Source organism: Rhinopithecus roxellana, chromosome 11 (assembly GCF_007565055.1).
Source record: "Rhinopithecus roxellana isolate Shanxi Qingling chromosome 11, ASM756505v1, whole genome shotgun sequence".
Classification (NCBI taxonomy): Eukaryota; Metazoa; Chordata; class Mammalia; order Primates; family Cercopithecidae; genus Rhinopithecus; species Rhinopithecus roxellana.
Genome location: NC_044559.1, coordinates 135295251 through 135318668, shown reverse-complemented (window position 1 = coordinate 135318668; position 23418 = coordinate 135295251). Strand labels below are relative to the sequence as shown.

Here is a 23418-nt window from a genome sequence, read left to right as displayed (position 1 = left end):
TAGTTCTCCACACTTGGCGGAGCATGCACTTTGTCCATGTGGACCTGTGTATGCAGAGGAGATGGTGGGACTCTCAGGGAGCATGACCCGGCTCCTGTGCTCAGGAGCTTGGAAGCAAACATGTATATGCTGGGCTGACGGCACCCAAGCATGTCCTTCTCTTAAGTACTAGTCCTGAGGAAGCCCAAACAACTTTTCCTTTCTCAGAAGAGGGGCTGCCTGTGCCCCCGGGAGCACTGGTTAGATGTCCATCGTGCCTGCTATCTCAAACCAAGCTGTGCTGCATGAGCGTCAGATTCCCTGCTGTTACTAATCCAGCAGGTCTCATATATTAGTCCGGAGAACAAGAATTCTTTCATGTGAACAGAGGTCCACAGAATAAAACTGGACTGGAGGAAGCTTTCCCATTGGAACTGTGTAGAGGTTTGGGGCACAGGCTTTGGAATCAGGCAGCTTCAGTTCCAGCTGTGCAGCTTAGTAGCCGAATTACCCAGCAGAATTCTTACTCTACAAGCCTCAGTTTTCTCTAAACTAAGGTTAAGAAATAACTGTTTGGCCGGGTGTGGGGGCCCACGCCGATAATCTCAGCACTTTGGGAGGCCAAGGCAGGCGGATCACGAGGTCAGGAAATTGAGACCATCCTGGCTAACACAGTGAAACCCCGTGTCTACTAAAAATACAAAAAAATTAGCCAGGCGTGGTGGTGGGTGCCTGCAGTCCCAGCTACTCGGGAGGCTGAGGCAGGAGAATGGCGTGAACCTGGGCGGTGGAGCTTGCAGTGAGCTGAGATCGCGCCACTGCATTCCAGCCCAGGCGACAAGAGCAAGACTCTGTCTCAAAAAAAAAAAAAAAGTGGCCGGGCGCGGTGGCTCAAGCCTGTAATCCCAGCACTTTGGGAGGCCGAGACGGGCGGATCACGAGGTCAGGAGATTGAGACCATCCTGGCTAACACAGTGAAACCCCGTCTCTACTAAAAAATACAAAAATCTAGCCGGGCGAGGTGGCGGGCGCCTGTAGTCCCAGCTACTCCGGAGCCTGAGGCAGGAGAACGGCGTAAACCCGGGAGGCGGAGCTTGCAGTGAGCTGAGATCCGGCCACTGCACTCCAGCCTAGGCGACAGAGCCAGACTCCGTCTCAAAAAAAAAAAAAAAAAAAAAAAGTAACTTTTCCAGGTGGTTGTGAGGCCCAATTGATGTCATAAAGAGCCCAGTGCCTAGTACACTCAGTTCAGTAAACAGCAGTTAAAGGACTCAAGCACAGCCTGGTTGACATGGACACCCAAAGATTATTCAGCCCCCTCTCCCCTTCCCTCCAAGTGTGTAAGTTTAGGAGTGGAACAGGTTTGAGCACTGCAGCTACCACCTACTCATGGAACCTGTAGAAGAACTAAAGAATCTAAGGGAAGATGGGACCAAAACCTTAAAAGCCCTTTCCTACATCCTTTACTGTGCCCTAAAGGCAATTAGGATAGATAAGGATCTTACTGCTAATGAAAGGGAAGACTTTTTTTTTTTGAGACTGAATCTTGCTATGTCGCTCAGGCTGGAGTGCAGTGGTGGGACCTCGGCTCACTGTAACCCCTGCTTCCCAGGTTCAAGTGATTCTCCTGCCTCAACCTCCTGAGTAGCTGGGATTACAGGCGCGTGCTACCACACCCGGCTAATTTTTGTATTTTTAGTAGAGACGGGGTTTCACCATGTTGGTCAGGCTGGTCTCAAACTCCAGACCTCATGATTCGCCCGCCTCAGCCTCCCAAAGTGCTGGGATGACAGGCATGAGCCACTGCGCCGGCCCGAAAAGACTTTTAAAGATGGAGGCAAACCCCAGGTTAGGGGTGCTATCCCAAGGTCACAGCCACTCCCCACATCTCTATGGATCCCGTGCTTCTGTTTCTTAAACAATGTTTCTAATTTCTCCAGGCTTACATACTGCCAGGCCCACCCACTTGCCCAGCCAAGGAGTGTAATGTGTCCAACTTTTCTCACAACTGACTTGGCACTGCTTGAGAGCAAGTTAAAATAACTCTTGAATACTCTTAAAACCCTAGGTTCAGGCCAGGTGCAGTGGCTCACATCTGTAATCTCAACACATTGGGAGGCCAAGACAGCACCATAGCTTGAGCCCAGAAGTTGGAGACCAGCCTTGGCAACATGGTGAGACCCTGTCTGTACAAAAAAAATCTAAAAAATTAGTTGAGTATTATGGTGCATGCTTGCAGTCCCAGCTACTTGGAAGGCTGAGGTAGGAGGATTGCTTGAGCCCAGGATGGCAAGACTGCAGTGAGCCATGATTGTGCCACTGCACTCCAGTCTAGGTGACAGTGAGATCCTATCTCAAAACAACAGAAAACATCCAGGTTCAGACAGGACACAATTCTCCTAGGTAGTATTTCCTGTGACGTACAGAGCCTTCAGCAAGCACATGGCCTAGAGCATGGAGCTATTCCCTAGACTCCAGTACGTAGGCTTTGCCCCAATTACTTCTGTCCAGGCAACAGAATGACTCTGCTGCTGACGTAGCAAACACTGGGCTTTCAGCAGGGGTCAGCAAAACACAGAGTTTCACTACTTTGTGCACTACTTTTGTTTGACATGAGGCAATGCCCTGTCGTCAAGGGTTTGTTCTTGGAGTCAGTAGAGCCGCTGACTGTAAACACTCCCACAAGCTGTAGCTACAAATAGCTTGACCTTTTGCTCTCTGGCACCAGCCATGTAAGAAAGTCCTGGGGTGATTTTCGCTTCTAAGAACTAGTTCAGTAGTATAATTGGGTTCAGATTTTTGGTTAGGCTAAGCCTTGGATCCCAAGATAGGTGAGCACAAACCTCTAGTTGCTATTAAGCAGTAAGTGCCCCTAGGGCTCAAGAGACCAGAGCTCAGCTCTTGGCCCTGCCACCGCTAGCTGTGTGGTCAGGCCCCGAGGTCTCACTGGGGTCTCATTTAGGAATGGGGATCAGACAAGCTGACCTCACAAGTTTGCCCCTGCTCGGCTGTTCTGTACATGGTCAAATGCAGAATCCTGTTGTGATTCTGAATTGTTGGGTCTGGGCAGTCTATTTCTAGTCTAGGCAGTGAACAGCTGGATCAGCTTTGTTGTGGAATCAAGGCACTGAGGTTTCTCAAGCCCAGGCCTGGCTCTAGCAAATCCAGCCCCTTTCTGGGCCACGACTATGGTATTGACCCAACCAGGGTTCAACACAGTTCTGAGCTCAACAGGGTTCACAAGTGATTGGAATCATTTTCTTAAGGCTGTAGCGTAAGTGGGTAGGCTTCTTGGGAAAGCAGGATCTGGTAGATATACTGTGGGCTCATATTCCCAATAAAGTGGCCCCTTTGCTCCATGAAACTACAAAAAAAGTGTTTCTGCTTTGGCAGTGTTCAGTGAGATCAAGCTGTTAAGAGCAGAATTGCTTCTTTTGTTTGTTTTATTTAAATAGAGACAGGTTCTCACGATGTTGCCCAGGCTGGTCTTGAACTACTGGATTCAAGCGGTCTTTCCACCTCTGCCTCCCAAAGTGCTGGAATTATAGGCGTGAGCCACTGCACCCAGCCAGAATTGTTGCCTCTGAGGTCTTTTTACCTGGAAGATACTGTGGTCAGGGGTTTTGGGGAATAGAGCTGCCTCATTCAGGCTCCTTTTGCTGTGCTGCCCATGTGGAACCTGAAATTAAGTCCGTCTTAGAACCCTGAGTAACAGAAGAGCTAATAAAGGTTATATTAAGGGCATATGGCAGGGACTGGGTTTAGCAGGCTTTATAAGCTTTAGAGGGAGATAGGGATAAGGCAGACTTTCCTATTCAGTCTACAGCTTAAAGCTGATGGCTCTTCTGAGCCTGACAACAGACATTTAATATGAATGTGTTAGGATTCACCAGTGTTCCTTTTTCTTTTGTTTCTTTTTTTTTGAGACGGAGTCTTGCTCTGTCGCCCAGGCTGGAGTGCGGTGGTGCGATCTCAGCTCACTGCAAGCTCCGCCTCCCGGGTTCACGGCATTCTCCTGCCTCAGCCTCTGGAGTAGCTAGGACTATAGACACCCGCTCCGCCACCACACCCGGCTCATTTTTTTGTATTTTTAGTAGAGACGGGGTTTCACCGTGTTAGCCAGGATGGTCTCGATCTCCTTACCTCATGATCCACCCGCCTCAGCCTCGCAAAGTGCTGGGATTGCAGGCGTGAGCCACCGTGCCTGGCCCACACCAGCATTCCTTTTACAAGTGGAGTCTGGACAGTGAGTTGCTCACCTGAGGTCACACAGCTTCCAGTGGCTGAGCTGTGACCATAGAGCCAGTATCTTGCCACCCAGGGCAAGGCCTTCACTGCTGGATAGGAAGCTCAGAGGCCTCATTAATAGCACACATTGAGAGATTGAGGTGAATTGTCACCAACTTTAATAGATTCAGGTTGTGTCTGAATCTAAGCAGACTGACATGGGGATGTCTGAAGGCTCCAGCTTCTGTAACCCAACATGGCCAGTCCTCTTGGATGAGTTCCTGCCTCTGCCTTCACAAGCACCAGCTGGCCCAGGAGAACTAGACAATGGCTTTATTGTTGTACAGCTCATTAGCAGAAACCCACTCCAGTGAGCCTCTGGACACAGCCAGTAGATTGCCACTGGCCAGCCAGAAAGCTGTGGGGCTCCCCCAACCCAGCCTGAGGCAATGAGAGTGACGGACTCTTTTTAATCTATACAGCGATCCTTAATCTTTGGGGAGGGGCACAGGTCACACACAGCCTACTTTGGAGAATACATGAAAGCTATAGGTGACCTCATCCCACCTCCCACCATGTTGGGAATACATGCACGTATGTCTTGCATGTATTCTCAACATCCCACCATGTTGGGAATACATGCACGTATGTCTCAACTTTCACATACAGTTTCAGGGGGTTCACAGGTTTTTTAAAAATCCAGTAGAGAACTCAACGCACTTGTGCTTTTCCTCGCCACTGTCTTTTCAGTAAAGAGAACATACAGCAAGCCCCCTGCACGGGCTTCTTCCTCCCTCTTCCTGACAGCGGCCTCTGTGCTTGGCCAGACTCCACTGAGCCCTTCATTTACAGAGTGGGCAGCCCTTCCTCTTCAGTTCCGGTGGGCAGAGCAACTTTGCCCCTCTCTCTTTCTCCTTACTGGATTAGATGGCTATCATGTCTTCCAGGAGCTTCCCAGTCTTCTAGAGTGCAGGCAAATCCAGTCTCCCTCCAGGATGTCATCAGAGGCACCCACATTCTTCCACAATCATGTCTTTATGGTGATCTAGGAGCACTCTGCCATTGTCCACATACAGCATGCTCAGCGGCTTGGTCTTCACTGGGGCACAGCAAGTAGAAGGGACTCGGTGGGGCTGGTAACGTTTCAGCAGACTCTGTAAAGGAAAGGAAAGGAATGTCAATTCACATCCTGATGGACAGGTCAGAATAGTAGTATTTCTGGGTAAAGAGTAAAAAAGTTATGGAGTTAAAGTCATTTCCTGAGTGCAAAAATAGAAGAAAATTATTTTCATAAAGGAATTAGCTTGCCAATATATCATCAACTCTAAAGTCTAAACTAACTTTAGCTCTGTGCTTGTTTTGTGAAAACAGCCTTTAAACAGATTTTAAAAAATCACATGTATCTGGGTAGAGTAGTAGCTAATTTTTTTTTTTTTTAGTAGTAGCTAATTTTTATGTTCTCTTATTATTCTAATCTAAAGCAAATACCTTTTTTTTTTTCTTTTTTGAGATGGTCTTGCTCTGTTGCCCAGGCTGGAGTGCAGTGGTGTAATCACAGCTCACTGCATCCTCAACCTCCTGGGCTCAGGTGATCCTCCCACCTCAGCCTCTTGAGTAGCTGGGACTACAGGTGCATGCCACCATGCCTGGCTAATTTTTGTATTTTTTGTAGAAATAGGGTTTCGGCATGTTGCCCAGGCTGGTCTTGACCTCCTGGGCTCAAGCGATCCACCCACCTCAGCCTCCCAAAATGTTGGAATTACAGGAGTGAGCCACCATGCCCAGCTGTGAATACCAATTTTTAAAATATTCCAAGAAACTCATGGTTTAGTTCTAGAAATATGAAGCAGAATAGTTAGTCATGTGGAAATTCTTATGGGATTTGCTGTCAGCCAGAGAAGGACAGAGTCAATAGGAGGAAAGGTAACAAGACCTTGGCATTTTGGAACCAGGCCCTGTCCCTGTGGTCTAGTAACATCTTTTTAGATCAGAGTGTCAGAGTTGGCAATTGGAACTGCCTGGGTCTTTGTGGTGCTGCAGGTGGGCGATGAAAATCAGCGGGCTTGGGTGAGGCTCAGGACAGGTCCTTGGAAGCTCTAGCACCCCCGGTGACTCCTTGTATGACCTTAGCCCATGTGCTCACGCTCTCTAGAGACCCTGAACCCTGCCTGAGGCTTGGCATACTGAGGATATACTGCAAGTCCAGGAGATTCTCAGTCTAGACTTCATGGAGTAAAATGAAAACATTTTGGTCCCATATGACCTTTGACAGCAGGGCAGGGCCACCTATAACATCAGATCTACCATATTAGGTTCTATTTTCTGTTCTCCATCTTATTCTCTTTCTTAACTCACCAGCCCTGTTCTTCCTCCACCACCTCCTAGACCTTAGGCTGACTAGTGGCACCAAGTGGCAGCCTCTGGTCTTGTCTACTTCTTTTTCTTGTTTTTGAGACAGAGTTTCGCTCTTGTTGCCCAGGCTGGAGTGCAATGGCACGATCTCGGCTCACTGCAACCTCCGCCTCTTGGGTTCAAGTGATTCTCCTGCCTCAGCCTCCCGAGTAGCTGAGATTACAGGCACGTGCCACAATACCCGACTGATTTTTGTATTTTGTGTCACCGTGCTGGTCAGTCTGGTCTCGAACTCTTAACCTCAGGTGATCCACCCACCTCAGCCTCCCAAAGTGCTGGGATTACAGGCATGTGCCACCGCACCTGGCCGGCCTTGTCTACTTCTGTAGAATGAGTAGTCAATTCTCAACCAAAATACTGTAGCTGGAACAGTGTGATTCCAACCATGGCCCCATAATGCAGCCAAACGTGCCTGTTACCTACCAACTACTTTACATGTCATATGCATGTCATCTCATTAACCCTGCAGCATCCCTATGAAATATGGCATTGCCCTCCTCATCTTACAGGTGGAAAAATTGAAGCTTGAGAGAATAAGCAACCTAATCAGTACCACACAGCTAATAAGGAGTCAAATGCAGGCCTGCCTGTCCCCAAAGTCCAGATTCTTCCTTTCCTAGAATGTCAGGGCTAGGGAAGTGCTGAGACCCTCTGGTCTAACCCCATCCCCTAATTTTATGAAAGACAAGGATAAAGTCCCAGGGAAACAATGTGTTCAAGCCTACCCAATGACGCATGACCCCATACAGGCTTTATAAGGATGTTACACTCGGTCATCTCTACATCCCTGGTACCTAGCACAGGATCTGGCGCATTGGAGATGCTTGAATAACTGTGAATGCAGGAACGTAGTCATTTAATAGCTAAGCTAGAGCCCTGTCCCCCAAGGCTGGCTTACTGCCTCCCCTTCCCCTCATGCCTGGCATCCCACCTGGATGTATGCATGGTTGGTTGGATGAAACTCCTCCCCGACAGGATTAGGACACTCGCCCTCGCAGCGATAGGCATTGTACTGCTTGGGGTAGATGATCCAGGAGCCCCATCCAATCAGGTTGAAGTCCACCTGGAACTTGACCTTCCGACACAGTTGACTTCTGTCTGGCAAGTGATGTCGACGGTGCCTCTTGCCCCACTCCCAGGACAGCTGTCCCTCCTGGGCCCGCCAGGAGCTCTCGGCTTCCCACAGCAAGGTGGACCCACCCAGCCGTCTCTGCTCCTGCGAGAGGTTGGAGTAGAGCATAAGGAGCACATTGGTGGCAGGCGGTGTCGGGGGCCGCTGCCAACACTCTCCAGCTACCCTGGACATCTGCTTCTCCAGGGTCCCAGGGCGCTTCAGCCACTTGGAGAGTGGCCTGGTCACCTCCAAGACCATGTTGCCCAAGGAAAAGGTGACCTGGGACAAAGTGACAGTGAACAGGTCCATCTGAAACCGCTCAAAGCAGCTGGCTGAAGCCTGCTCTGTGTCAGGCTTTGGCTGGTGGAAAATCTCAACGGCAAATGAGCCCTCCGTGGGGAGGTCCATGGGGCTGGACAGCTGCAGCCGGAGCTCTGCCCATGCCAGATCCTCTTGTTGGCTCAGGAAGGAGAAGTCAAAAGCAAAGGTCCAGTTCTGCCCGTCCACCTCCACATCTGGGTAGAAGAAAACCAGGAAGGAAGCAGGGTGAGTGAGGGTCTCCCCCAGCCTCAGTCTGTGTCACAACCACCATAGCTCTTGCTGGAGGCCTTACCTTATATAGAATTACCTTCGAATTCTCACCCCAACCCTGTGAATTGGTAAGATTTTTGAGTCCCTTTTACAGATGAGGAAAACTGAGGCTCACAGTGGTTAAAAGACCTGACCAAGGTGTCATTCTTGGAAGGTGGCAGAGCCAAGAGTAAACCTGGATTTGCCCAACTGCCAAGCCTAGACTCCGAATCACTGTTCTTCCAGTCCCCCTTCCAAGATAACTTGTAAAGCCAGAGGACAGTCAGTAAAAATGTGATGAGTTGCATCTCCCCCTCCCCTCTCTCCTCTGGTATATAAAGTCTGACCAACATGGAGAAACCCCATCTCTATTAAAAATACAAAATTAGCTCAGTGTGGTGGTTTGCACTGGTAATCCCAGCTACTCGAGAGGCTGAGGCAGGAGAATCATTTGAACCCAGGAGGCAGAAGTTGCAGTGAGCCGAGACAGTGCCATTGCACTCCAGCCTGAGCAACAAGAGTGAAACTTCTGTCTCAAAAAAAAAAAAAAAAAAAAAAAAAAAAAAAAAAAAAAAAAAAAAAACAAGACAAAACAGAATGGCCTGTTTTACAGACACATTGAGTTAAATGTGAATATCATGGAAAAGCTCAGAGCTCTCAGGGAGGCACAGGCAATAGAAGCCAAAGACTGGGCCGGGCTCAGTGGCTCACGCCTATAGTCCCAGCACTTTGGGAGTCTGAGGCGGGCGGATCACAAGGTCAGGAGATCAAGACTGTCCTGTGAACGGTGAAACCCCGTCTCTACTGAAAATACAAAACATTAGCCGAGTGTGGTGGCAGGCATCTGTAGTCCCAGCTACTTGGGAGGCTGAGGAGGGAGAATGGTGTGAACCCAGGAGGCGGAGCTTACAGTGAGCTGAGATTGCACCACTGCACTGCAGCCTGGGCGACAGAGCAAGACTCCATCTCAAAAAAAAAAAAAAAAAAGGAGCCAAAGACTGGTCACCCTCTGCCCACTCCCCGGTTCCTAAGAGTTTTTGGCAACCTTACAAATAGGTTTCTAAAGGCTTTTTAGGCATGACTACCCACCTACAGGATGCTCGCCCATTCCTTTCCCAGGTCATTCACACACCTAGGGCACACAGCAGTCGCATGCACCCAGAAGCTTCCAGAAGGCTGAAAGTGGGAGTTGCCCCATTACAATGCAAGGTGGATTATTTCCCAAAGAAATTCACTTTCTCTCTGACCAAAGATACTCTATGAGACAATAGATGAATAAACTGTTAGATGCTCAGACTGGACCTACATCAGAGATCAGCACCTGGAAGACACACACACCCAGCCCTGTTCCACTCACCCAAGACAACCAAACCCATACTGGATGACAAGGAGTAGGGGAGCACACTCCATTTATTCTGGTCCTGGACTGATTTTCCCTGATGTCTGGGAATAGCACAGATTTGTGGATTTTCAGGTCTATAACTTATAGTGATGCCAGGCGCGGTGGCTCACGCCTGTAATCCCAGCACTTTGGGAGGCCGAGACGGGTGGATCACCTGAGGTCGGGAGTTTGAAACCAGCCTGACCAACATGGAGAAACCCCGTCTCTACTAAAAATACAAAATTAGCCGGGTGTGGTGGCGCACACATGTAATCCCAGCTATTCAGGAAGGCTGAGGTAGGAGAATTGCTTGAACCCAGGAGGTGGAGGTTGCGGTGAGCCGGGATCGCGCCACTGAACTCCAGCCTGGGCGACATCAGCGAAACTCTGTCACAATAAAAAAAGTGATGAACTTTCTTCAAGCTCAGTTTCTGTTTCTTTGCAATGGGAATAATGCTGCACCACCCTCTCTGATGATCACAAGGACCCAGGGAAATAAAGAGGTTTGAAGGTTTATTGCTAAATAAAAGTCAGGTGTTATTCATTAGAAATAAGACAGGGCGTTTGTAACTCTTTGTGAATAGACTCTGGAGGTAGTTATGATCTCTAATGTAGTTCTAGCCTGGCTGCATAACAGTTTATTCATTGACTATCTCCTAGAGGATCTTTGGTCAGAGAGGAAGTGAATTTCTCTGGGAAATCCAGCTTGTATTGTAAAGGGGCCACTCCCAATCTCAGCCTCATGGCAGCTTCTCCCAGCCCATCTCCAGCAGCTCTTTTTCACTTAATTTCCACTTCCCTCCTCATTAGCACCTATAGGAGGCAATAACCGGCCCCTGACTAGCAGCTTTCCCCAGAAGTGTGGGGAGGAGGCTAACATTACTCAGCACCCACTGCTGCCACCTGTACCTGGAGGCTTGGGGCAGTGAGTTTAAAAACACTTTATCTTGGCCAGGTGCAGTGGCTCACGCCTATAATCCCAGCATTTTGGGAGGCTGAGGCGAGTGGATCACTTGAGGTCAGGAGTTCGAGACCAGCTTGATCAACATGGTGAAACCCTGTCTCTGCTAAAAAAAAAATACAAAATTAGCCAGGCATGGTGGTGCACGCCTGTAATCCCAGCTACTTGAGAGGCTGAGGCAGGAGAATGCCTTGAACCCAGGAAGTGGACATTGCAGTGAGCTGACATTGTGCCATTGCACTCCAGCCTGGGCAACAAAAAGCAAAAACTGTCTCAAAAAAAAAAAAAAAAAAACTCGGCCGGGCGCGGTGGCTCAAGCCTGTAATCCCAGCACTTTGGGAGGCCGAGGCGGGCGGATCACGAGGTCAGGAGATCGAGACCATCCTGGCTAACACGGTGAAACCCCGTCTCTACTAAAAAAATACAAAAAACTAGCCGGGCGAGGTGGCGGGCGCCTGTAGTCCCAGCTACTCGGGAGGCTGAGGCAGGAGAATGGCATAAACCCGGGAGGCAGAGTTTGCAGTGAGCTGAGATCTGGCCACTGCACTCCAGCCTGGGTGACAGAGCGAGACTCCTTCTCAAAAAAAAAAAAAAAAAAAAAAAACAACTCTTTTAGAAGAAGGCACTCCTGCTCAATGGTTAAGAGCAGGAGCCCCTGAGTCCCCCCATGATGGCTCAAATTCTGTCACTTGCTGTTTGACATTGGTCAAGCTACTTTCCTTCTCTGAGCCTCAGTTTCCCTCCCTTAAAAGGGAGATGGTAAGAGTAGCCACCTCACAGGGGTGTTAGGATTAACTGAGATAATTCATGTAATGTGCTTTGCCCAGCACAACCAAAGTTCAATAAACACTGGCCATCATCAGCTGCCTCATTATTGCCCACGTCCAAGAGTTAGAAACGAAGGTGTCCAGACAGGCCACAAGGGACCTGGACAGAAGTGCAAAGTCCCCTGTGAACAGGATGGACAGTGGGCAAGGCTGGGTAGGGAAGAGACCGCTCCTTCCTGCTGAAAGAAGTCTGTGACTCCACCACCCTTCCTGCCTTCTCCCACTGCTGCCAGGGTGCCCTGGGACAGGGCTGATAGGTTCTCTGGTTCATCTGAGAATAAGAGTTCTAACATTGTGGGTGTCACTGGTGCCTGACACAAGGTAGGAATGTTCTCAGAAAAAAACAAACACATCCAAATACAACAAATGTGATTTTAAGGTGGGTATGAGGAAGGGGTTCATGGACACCCAAAAACCCATTCATATGCTGAATGCCGACTTAGCCACACAGATGCCCCTGATGTCCTCCTGGCCCACCTCCAGTTCTTTTTTTTTTTTTTTTTTTTTTTTTTTTTTTGAGAGGAGTCTCGCTCTGTGGCCAGGCTGGAGTGCAGTGGTGCAATCTCAGCTCACTGCAGCCTCCACCTCCTGGGTACAAGTGATTCTGCTGCCTCACCCTCCCGAGTAGCTGGGACTACAGGTGTGCACCACCATGCCCAGCTAATTTTTGTACTTTTAGTAGAGACGGGGTTTCATCATGTTGGGCAGGATGGTCTTGATCTCTTGCCCTCATGATCCGACCACCTTGGCCTCCCAAAGTGCTGGGATTACAGGTGTGAGCCACCGCGCCTGGCCCCACCTCCCGTTCTGAAGAAGAAAGTGGCTGGGCTCACGCCCTTGGGTTCTCTTCCTGTCACGGACACCACTGTCCCCAGACAGGGCTGTGAGGTAGGGCTGTGAGGGCCTGACACTGAGTGCCCACTCTACATTTTCATAAATTATAAGGGTCGTTACCACCAGTGGCTTCCCGTGTGCCAAGTGTTTCACAAGCATTCTCTAAATCTCCTCGCTGTTCCTCTCATCTCACCATTTGCAGATGAGAAAACTGAAGGTACAAGGCGAAGGTTAAACAGCAACAGATACAGATGTAAACCCAATCGGACTCCGACATCCCTTTCACGCAACTGCGGTGCAGCTTATTCGAAATAAACCCAAGATGGAAGAAGTGGGGCTAGGACATCACTTCTCCTCCAGTCTCCTTCCAGGCGGGCTCTTTCCACTGCTCTTAGAAAATGAGGCCGATTCACAACCTAAATGTGCCGCATGCTGCTATACACTCAAAAGCAGTGTTTAGGCCCGGTGCGGTGGCTCACGCTTGTAATTCCAACACTTTGAGAGGCCGAGGCAAGCAGATCACGAGGCCAGGAATTCGAGAGCAGCCTGGTCAGTACGGTGAAACCCTGTCTGTACTAAAAATAAAAAAAAAAACAGCTGGGCGCGGTGGCGCACGCCTGTAGTCTCAGTTACTTGGGAGGCTGAGGCAGGAGAATTGCTTGAACCTGGGAGGCGGAGGTTGCAGTGAGCCGAAATCGTGTCACTGCACCCCAGCCTGGGCGACAGAGGGAGACTCCGTCTCGAAGAAAAAACAAAAAACAAAAAACAGTGTTTAGCTGAAAGAGAGCAGTCTCCTAATTTACAGAAGGGAAGGCAGAAAGAGAACCCAAGACGCGCCAGGGACAACAGGGAATCAGGAGGCAGGATTTGAGGCCTAGAACCCAGTTTTCCAGATGCCTGTCCATCACCGCACACATCTCGAACTTTCCAGAAGGGAGTGAACTGGAAAAGCGCTCCCTCCCTTCTTTGACCCCTCCCATCCCCGGCCGCTTTTCGGTGGAGGGGCCGAGCAATTCAGCAAATTTCTCATTGCCCCGTCCCCGAGGGTGTCCCCTGGTCTGGCTGGTCCCCAGATGACCCTTCCGGAGAGGGTCACTGGCTGGCTGACCCCAGACGCGGGAGCGAGGAGCCCCCGGCACCAGGTCACAAGGGGCGGGCAGGCGGCAGGTCGGATCAGATTAGCCGATGTGGATTGCGCCCCAGTCCCGGGGAGGGCCGTCTGGCCCCCCCAGGCGGAGGGAGGCGCGGGCGGCCGCGACTGCCTAGGTGGCGGGATGTGGATTGAGGCGCGGAAGGGGCTCCCTCACCGCAGCACCCACCTGCTCGCCTCGCTGGGTGCCCAGAAAGCGCTGCCAGGTCCTCGAGGGCGATACCCTCAGATCCCTGCCGTCCTTGACACCCACTCCCCTGCAAATCATGGCCCCGAACCCGGGGTTAACTGAGACACTTGACACCTCCCCGGCGCGGCTAGAGGACCCTAGGCTGCCACAGTTCGCGACTTCGGGACAGCCCATCCCTGATCTCCGGACCGTGAGCCCGAATCCCCGATGTTACCAGCTCAGCTGCCGATACTCCCGACGTCACACCCCGGGACCCCTTCACCCTCACTCGCAGAAAGAAAAAAAATTCGCCAAGACAGAACCATTTCAGTAATACCAACGACCATTTACTGTGCCGTGCCGGGTACTGCGCTGAGCCTTTCGCGCGCATTCCACAGTCTGATAGACGAGGTGCTATTTATTACACCTATCCTACAGATGCGCAGACCCAGGCGCCGGGATAAGCAGCTTCACCAGACGGCAGCGATCAGCGCCTCCCACCCTTCCGCGCTGCACTCTGCGCAATCCCAAATCAAAACTCAGAGACTATGGTCCCTGTCGAGGACACACCCTGAACGCTAGAATCTCTACCCGACTCGGCCGTGGATACGCCCCCAGCCACCGACGCTGCTCCCGGAGCCTGCTGACGCGGAGACACCGGCAGAGCCAGGCCCTGGGCTCGGGACGCCCAGGCGGCCGCATACCCGGCTTGGAGCCGCAGCCCCTAACCCAGAGCACTTCCCGAGTCCGCCGGCTGGAAGCTGCGGAGGCGCCCCGGGGTGCCCAGCGGACGGGCGGCAAGCGGCATAGCCTACCTTGTGCCTGCAGGCTGCGGATGATGTCCGCCCGCGGCAGCGGGTTGCCGTAGAGGCTCAGCATATACGCCAGAGGCGACGACGACGAGGGTTGCCCCCGCGTACGCAGGTGCGCAGTGGCCACTGTCGCATCACCCGCCTGGAGCAGGGCCCACCAGGCGTGCAGGAGGAAGGGCAGGCAGTGGGCGTGCATGGTGGGCTGGCCAGGCCTGAAAGCAGCACCTCCAGCCCTTATATCCTGGGTCTCAGCAGCCGCCCCGCCCCCACCTTTACTCCCTCCGGGGAAGTTTTAAGATCATATAACCCCCGTCCGGAGGGTGGGGGGCAGAGAGACCTCCTGCTGGGGATGGGCGAGACTTGATCCTGGTGCGGAGGAGGCCCGCAAAGCTGGCGGAGGACCTAGTTCCAGGGACGGGATCTAGGGCTCCTGGTTTGCCCGGTCTGGACACCCTGGCACCCTGCTCCTCTAGGTACCAAAGGCCTTGATGCTGAGACAGAGCAGGCTTGTCCCGGCAGACTCCCAGGTCAGAACTGCGACTTCCTTACTCGGCCTCACCTGGGATCCCTGCCCCATCCTCTCCACTCAGGCTGCAAATGGACCGCTGGCTCCTCAAGAAGCAGGAAGAGTATGCCAAGGGATCCTCGCGGCCCTCAGGCAGACTTTGGCCCAATCTAGCCGGGGCAGCCTCCCTGGCCACTGTCTAGATGGCCTCGGGGAGCACCCTTGGCCCTACCAAATACTGAAGTGCTCTCCTGGGGAAGACAGAAGGCAGGAGGGACTAGGACGATGACTTCTTGGTCTGAAAAGGGAGTGTTCAGCAGAAGCTGGAGCCCGAAGGAGCCAACGGGATGATCCTGGTTCATCAGGCTCTTCCCCCACAGGCAGACATCACCCCAGTAATTTCAGGAGGAAAGGTGTTACCCTTGTTGCCCACATCCCCCAATCCCTGCCTGGTGTGGCAGGGCCACAGTAGACCTGGGTGTCGGCTCAGGGCCACTCACTTTGATCTCTGGGCCCTGCTTTCCTTATTTGCACAAGAGTGATCCTTGTCTGGCCTCCTCCCTTCCAGGTGCAAAGTCAAGTCAGGGCTGGAATGACTTTTAAAGAAATGTAAATCCCTGCTCCAGTGTCAGGCCCCATCCTTTTTCCTTTACACCTGAGGGCTCTTTCTCTTCCCAGCTCCCCCCACCTACCTAGCCTTGACAAGCACGTTAGCTGCTGGCCAACACTTACTGAACACTTACTAAGTGCCAGGCACAGAGCCAAGTGCTCTATACACCTGGCTTCTTTCACAAGATGCCTCTAGCTCAAAAGAACTGTAGGCTGCTGGCCCGGCACAGCGGCTCACACCTGTAATTTCAGCACTTTGGGAAGCTGAGACTGGCAGATTGCCTGAGTCCAAGAGTTCAAGACCAGCCTGGTCAACATGGTGAAACCCTGTCTCTACCCAAAAATATAAAAATTAGCCAGTCATGGTGATGTGCGCCTGTAGTCCCAGCTCCTCTGGAGGCTGAGGTGGGAGGACTGCTTGAGCCTGGGAGGCGAAGGTTGCAATAAGCCAAGATCGGGCCACTGGACTCCAGCCTGGGTGACAGAGTGAGACCCTGTCTCAAAAAACAAAACAACAACAACACAACAACAAAAGAACCATAGGCTGCGACCTGAGCAGGTGTTAGAAAATGGAGAAAGGTCCAGCAGGCTCAACTAGGAGCTCCAAGCCTTCGTCCTCTGTCTTAGGGGAAGAGGCTGTACCACCTAGCTGGGGGCCTCACCTAAGATTCAGGAGACCTGGGCTGTCCACCACACCAGCCCTGGACAGTCTGTTAGTTTCCTAAAGCTGGAACTGTCTTGTTCATCCTGCTGTCACACAGTATATACCATCATCATCATTGGAACTCAAAAATTCTGTGTTAAGTAAATCATTCAGGCCAGGTGTGGTGGTTCATGCCTGTAATCCCAATACACTGGGAGGCCAAGGCTGGAGGATAGCTTGAGGCCAGGAGTTTGAGACCAGTCTGGTCAACATAGCGAGACCCTCTTAAAAAAAAAGAGAGAAATTTAAAAACAAGTAAATAATTCAGTGAGGCCAGACGCAGTGGCTCACGCCGTAGTCCTAGCACTTTGGGAGGCCGAGGTGGGCAGATCACCTGAGTTTGGGAGTTCGAGACCAGCTTGACCAACATGGAGAAACTCTGTCTCTACTAAAAGTACAAAATTAGCTGGGTGTGGTGGCACATGCCTATAATCCCAGCTACTTGGGAGGCTGAGGCAGGAATATCTTTTGAACCCAGGAGATGGAGGTTGCAGTGAGCCAAGATTGCACCATTGCACTCCAGCCTGGGCAAAAGCGAAACTCCATCTCAAAAAAAAAAGAAAAAAAAAAAAATTCAGTGATAGGCACAGTGTCTGGACTTGCCTGAAGATAAGCATCACCTTGGTGTTTGTTAAACTATTGATTCCCCCCCCCCCTTTTTTTTTTTTTGAGATGTAGTTTCGCTCTTGTTGCCCAGGCTAGAGTACAATGGCACGACCTTGGCTCACTGCAACCTCTGCCTCCCCAGTTCAAGCAATTCTTCTGCTTCAGCCTCCCGAGTAGTTGGGATTACAGGTCCCCACCACCATGCCCGGCTAATATTTGTATTTTTAGTAGAGGTGGGGTTTTGCCATGTCGTCCACCCGCCTCAGCCTCCCAAAGTGCTGGGATTACAGGCGTGAGCCACTGCGCCTGGCCAAAGTATTGATTCTCAAGTCCAGACCCAGACCTTCGGATTTAGAATTTGGTGAGAGGGCGTGGTCATCTACATATTTCACAAGCACCCCAGTGATACTTTTTTCTTTTTTTGAGACAGTGTCTCACTCTGTCACCCAGGCTGGCGTGCGGTGACATGATCTCGGTTCACTGCAGCCTCTACCTCCCGGGTTCAAGGGATTCTCCTGCCTCAATAGCTGTAATTCCTGCCTCAGGAGCTGGGATTATAGGCACATGCCACCATGCCTGGTTAATTTTTGTACTATTAGTAGAGACAGGAGTTTCACCATCTTGGTCTCGAACTCCTGACCTCGAGTGATCTGCTCGCCTTGGCCTCCATAAGTGCTGGAATTACAGGCATGAGCCACCATGCCTGGCCCTCCAGTGATTCTGATCAGCCAACTTTGGGACCCACGTGGGCTAGGGTTCTTGCTGCAGTTTGTAACCCACCTCTCTACATTGTTTCCTCATCTGCAAAACATGCCTAGAGATTACTCCTCCCATGTAGACTAAAGGAAATGAATGTAAAAATGCTTTACTGGCCGGGCACGGTGGCTCAAGCCTGTAATCCCAGCACTTTGGGAAGCCGAGACGGGCGGATCACGAAGTCAGGAGATCGAGACTATCCTGGCTAACACGGTGAAACCCTGTCTCTACTAAAAAATACAAAAAAACTAGCCGAGCGAGGTGGCAGGCGCCTGTAGTCCCAGCTACTCGGGAGGCTGAGGCAGGAGAATGGCGTAAACCCGGGAGGCCGAGCTTGCAGTGAGCTGAGATCCGGCCACTGCACTCCAGCCCGGGCGACAGAGTGAGACTCCGTCTCAAAAAAAAAAAAAAAAAATACTTTACAAGCTCTAAAACCTGATGCCATTGTAGAGGATGATGCATGTGGGTATTATTGTGGGTGGTCCATGGTTGTCATCTGACTTCCCCAGCCTAGAGACTCAGCCTCAGCCCTCTGTATCACACCCGTCCCCAGAGGCAGAAGGCACCCTCATCCAGGTCATGCACATATAAATACAAAAATGACAGGTTGTGGTTAGTGCTGTGGGAGCCTCTGACCAGGACTCAGGTTCCAAGGATGGCAGTACAGGGAAGGCACAGACAACTAGATGGAGGTACGGGAGTCAGACTCAGTGAAACCAATTCCAGAACCCAAGTCTACCAAATCGCCATGTGGCCTAGTGTGTAGGTGGTCCCTGTTTAAACATGCTCAGCTCAGCTCAGAGCACCCTCATCCACTGAGACTGGGAAGGAACAAAAACGATGGCATGCTTTCCATCCTGGACCAGAAGCTTCTTCTTCTTCTTCTTCTTTTTGAGATGGAGTCTGGCTCTATCACCCAGGCTGAAGAGCAGTGGCACAATCTCAGCTCACTACAACCTCTGCCTCCTGGGTTCAAGCAATTCTCATACCTCAGCCTCCAGAGTAGCTGGGATTACAGGTGCCCATCACCATGCCCAGCTATTTTTTTTGTATTTTTAGTATGTTTAGTATGTTGGCCAGGCTAGTGTTGAACTCCTGACCTCAAATGATCCACCCGCCTCAGCCTCCCAAAGTTCTGGGATTACAGGCATGGGCCAATACACCCAGCCCAGAAGCTTCTTGAAATTAGGGCTAAAGCTTTATTCATCACATGTCCCTTGCACTACAGGCACTTAATGGGTGCTCACTAACTGTTTAAGGTAAAATGAATGATAACCATAGCTAACATTTATTGAGCACCTAATGCACCAGACATTCTGCTAATAATTGCATTGATTTTATCCTCATCCCCACTTCAGACATCATCAGAAAACAGAAGCTCAGATAATTTACCCAAAGCCACAAATTTACAAGTGGAAACAGCCAGTATGTGAAGGGTCAGTCTGCTTGTTGCCCAAACCCGTTGCTTCCCCATAGAAGAGGAGTGAAAATGTGCTTTGTACTAAGACTTTTAAGAAAACTCTCAAATAATGTCTTGCCTTTCCCAGGGTCCAACAGCTGCAGACAGCTCATTTCTGATGTGTATTGGCTTAGAGCCCTGTGGAGGCCTGGAATTTCTCTCTGACCCACAAGAGCAACTGTCTGACAAAGCTCATCCATCTCTGAACTTTCTTGGGCTCTGGCACTATCCCTGGAAGAACCTGAATCTCTGTTGCTTTTTTAGGACCGAGGCTAACAGTCACCCTCACTTTTTAAAGACCTTAGTTGGTCCAGGATCTCTTTCATATAAGAAAAACCAGAAGTGCCCTTTTCCCAGGTGAGGAATGACACCTTCTCGTTTCCTCTGCCCCAGACAGACTGACCGTCAGATTCCCTGACCTGGGAGATAACCTTTGAGGCCATCCCAGCTGGCAGGAGGGTGGGGGCAAAGTCTCTTGAGATTCTCAGATGCTTTCCAGTGCTCTCCATCGAGACATTTGGGACCCTCCCTTGACATGAGCAGCAATGTGTGACATGGTTAAGTGCTTGGACCCTGAAGCTGAGCCTCAGGAGGCAGAATCTGGATGCTTCTCTGTCACTTCCTACCTAGGGATATTAGACCAGGCACTTAGCATCCTGAAGCTTCTGCTTGCTCAGCTGTAAAATGCAGACAAATAATATCTACTGACAGGAATGCTATAAATAGTAAATGTGTGTGAAATGCATAGTGCACGTAGTATTTAGTCATTCATTCATTCATCAAACAAATCTGCTTGTCTAGTGAGTCTCTGGCAGGCTAACTCAGAGCTAGATTCTCAGGGAATCAAGGACATGTGTTTAGTGAGCATTTCCTGTACAGCCAGGGTGACACTGGCTGCCTTTGCCTGTATATGTTGCCTACATAAGCAATCCTGTTCACCCCTCACTGATGTTCTCTGTGTGGCAAGCCTTTCAGGGATGGAGAAACTGAGGTACCCAGGAATTAAAGCTTAAGCTGTGTGAGGGTGGAGAGCACCTGCTTCATCATATCCCTCTGTGCCTAGCATAGCTCCTGGCACACAGGTACCAGTGAGTATTTGTTAAGTGATTGAATGAACCCTGTATTCCCAAAGCAGGGCCCCCAAGCACCCTTGCCTTTCACTTGTTCTTTCCTCCTGCTGTTTGTACTTTATCTCCCCTAGTAAACTCCTAAACTCCTACTCATCTATCAAGACATAGTTTTAAAGTCTCCTCTTCTACAAACCTGTAACTGCCCCCGAAGCAATTTAGCAGAGCCTTCTTCTTCCTCCTCCTCCTCCTCTTCCTCTTCCTCCTCCTCCTCCTCTTCCTCTTCCTCCTCCTCCTCCTCCTCCTCCTCCTTCTCCTTCTTCTTCCAGAGTCTCACGCCAGGCTGGTTTCTTCTTCTGACAGAGTCTCACTCTGTTGCCAGGCTGGAGTGCACTGGTACAATCTTGGCTCACTGCAACCTCTGCCTCCTGGGTTCAAGTACTTCTCCTGCCTTAGCCTCCCGAGTAGCTGGTATTACAAGTGAGTGCCACCAGGCCTGGCTAAAGTTTGTATTTTGAGTAGAAATGGGGTTTCAGTATGTTGGCCAGGCTGGTCTCAAACTCTTGACCTCAGATGATCCATCCACCTCGGCCTCCCAAAGTGCTGGGATTACAGGTGTGAGCCACCGCGCCCGGCCAGCAGAGCCCTCTTCTAAGTAAAGCATCAGGGCGGAGTGTGGTGGCTGGTGCCTGCAATCCCAGTGCTTTGGGAGGCCAAGATGGAAGGATCGATTGAGACCAGGAGTTTAAGACCAGCCTAGACAACATGGTGAGACTCTGTCTCTACAAAAAATTTAAAAATTAGCCAGGCCGGGCGCGGTGGCTCAAGCCTGTAATCCCAGCACATTGGGAGGCCGAGGCGGGTGGATCACAAGATCAGGAGATCGAGACCATCCTGGCTAACACGGTGAAACCCCGTCTCTACTAAAAAATACAGAAAACTAGCCGGGCGAGTTGGCGGGTGCCTGTAGTCCCAGCTACTCGGGAGGCTGAGGCAGGAGAATGGCGTGAACCTGGGAGGCGGAGCTTGCAGTGAGCTGAGATCCGGCCACTGCACTCCAGCTTGGGTGACAGAGCGAGACTCCGTCTCAAAAAAAAAAAAAAAAAAAAAAAAAAATTAGCCAGCTTCTGCCTGTAGTCCCAGCTACTTGGGGGGCTGAGATGGCAGGAGGTCAAGGCTCCAGTGAGCCATGATCACACCACTCCACTCCAGCCTGGATGACAGAGTGAGACCCTGTCTCAGGAAAAAGAAAAAAAAAAAGGAAGAAGAAAATCAACAAAGTAAAGCAGGGGGACCCCTGACTCCTTTCTCTCTGAGACCCCAGCCCCTGGTTTATAACTGCCCACTGTTTGCTGGAATTTGCAACCTACGTGAATGAATTCAATCTCGCAAAGGCAGGTCTAAGACAAGTCTCTTGCTTCTACCTTTAGTCTGTGCCCCCAACTGTTGGTCTTGGAGGCTGATGCCCAGGCTGAGAGGTGCCATCCAGCGACTCTGCTGGGCACATGTGGCTGTCTGTGATCTCAAGCTAGAAATGAGCCTCCATCTTCCGCCCTGTTTTCCAGAGCCCTCCCCTGCAAACCCCTTGGAGCCCAGAAGCACTCCAGCCCCATGCAAACACCTGCCCTTCCCCAAAGTTCAAAGTGGTTCTTTCTCTGCCCAAAATGAGTTTGCCTCCTTTTCGTTCAACAAAACATTCCTATTTATCCCACAGATCCAGCCCAAGAGTCTCTTCTTCCATGAAGTTTTCCTTATATGATCTCTCTCCCCTCAGGCACTCTCCCCCTGAGACCCCTTCCTTATCCAGGCTCCGATCCCAGCCATTCTTTGTTTATGGGACAAGATCTTCGAGCCCCTGGGAGTTTCCCACCAGCAAGCCTGTTGCTGGTTTGCACTGTATTCTTCAAAGTGCTGGGCAAAGGGCCTGGTATACAGTAAATGGAGGTTGCAAACCATGCCTGCAGCTGGCCCTGGCTGATGCGGTGTTTTGTCTGCCACCAACTATGTTTTTAAAAGTTTTTTACTGACTGCCATGACTCACACCTGTAATCCCAGTAGTTTTGGAGGCTGAGACAGGAGGATCACTTGAGTCCAGGAGTTTAAGACCAGCCTGGGCAGCATAGCATGACCTCATCTCTAAAAAAAACAGAAAAGTACATCCAGGCCAACATGGTGAAACCCTGTCTCTACTAAAAATACAAAAATTAGCCGGGCATGGTGGTGCTTGCATGTAATCCCAACTATTTGGCAGGCTGAGGTAGGAGAATCGCTTGAACCATGGAGTCGGAGGTTGCAGTGATCCGAGATCGCGCCTCTGCACTCCAGCCTGGGTGACAGAGTGAGACTCCACCTCGAAAAAAAAAAAAGAAAAAGAAAAAAAAATTATCTGGGCGTGGTGGCCTACGCATGTAGTTTCAGCTATGCAGGAGGCTAAGGAGGGAAGATGGCTTGAGTACAGGAGGTTGAGGCTGCAGTGAGCCATGATTGTGCTACTGTACTCCAGTCTGGGTCACAGATTGAGACCCTATCTCAAACACAACAAAACGAAAACAAAAAGAAAAGTCTTGAAGATGCCGGGTGTGGTGGCACATGCCTGTAATTTTTGAGATTGTTCATAAAACGTTTTTGTTTTCTTTTCTTCATTTGAGAAATGGAAAGAAAGGTCTGGGCCCTCATTTCAAGACGGTAAAGGTTCCCTAAAGCCAAATAGTCACTATTTCCTTTAGGCAGGGTCTATTCTCTTTTTTTTTTTTTTTTTAAGACAGAGTTTTGCTCTGTCACTCAGGCTAGAGTGCAGTGGTTCGATCTCGGCTCACTGCAAGCTCTGCCTCCTGGGTTTACGCCATTCTCCTGCCTCCGCCTCCCAAGTAGCTGGGACTACAGGCGCCCACCACCACACCCGCTCATTTTTTGTATTTTTAGCAGAGACGGCATTTCACTGTGTTAGCCAGGATGGTCTCGATCTCCTCACCTTGTGATCCACCCACCTTGGCCTCCCAAAGTGCTGGGATTACAAGTGTGAGCCACCGTGCCCGGCTGGGACTATTCTCTTAAGTGCTAGAGTCAATCCTTAACTTATTACATCTATTTGCCTGGCCCTGGAGATCCTTGTCATATTTTACTTTATTTTAAAATTATTATTAGTTTTTTCTTTTCTTTTTTTTTTTTTGAGATGGAGTCTCACTCTGTCGCCCAGGCTGGAGTGCAGTGGTGTGATCTCCGCTCACTGCAAGCTCCGCCTCCCGGGTTCATGCCATTCTCCTGCCTCAGCCTCCCG

General features: G+C 50.6%; 1 protein-coding gene across 1 annotated transcript; it reads right to left on the bottom strand.

The window, feature by feature from the left end:
* Positions 1-5009: 5009 nt before the first annotated feature.
* NODAL (nodal growth differentiation factor) lies at positions 5010-14669 on the bottom strand. The gene is made up of 3 exons (XM_010362846.1): positions 14440-14669; positions 7550-8247; positions 5010-5360 (listed from the first exon to the last, which is right to left on the bottom strand). The coding sequence occupies exons 1-3, from the start codon at positions 14630-14632 to the stop codon at positions 5208-5210; spliced, it is 1044 nt and encodes a 347-aa protein (XP_010361148.1). The 5' UTR covers positions 14633-14669; the 3' UTR covers positions 5010-5207.
* Between the last annotated feature and the right edge of the window lie 8749 nt (positions 14670-23418).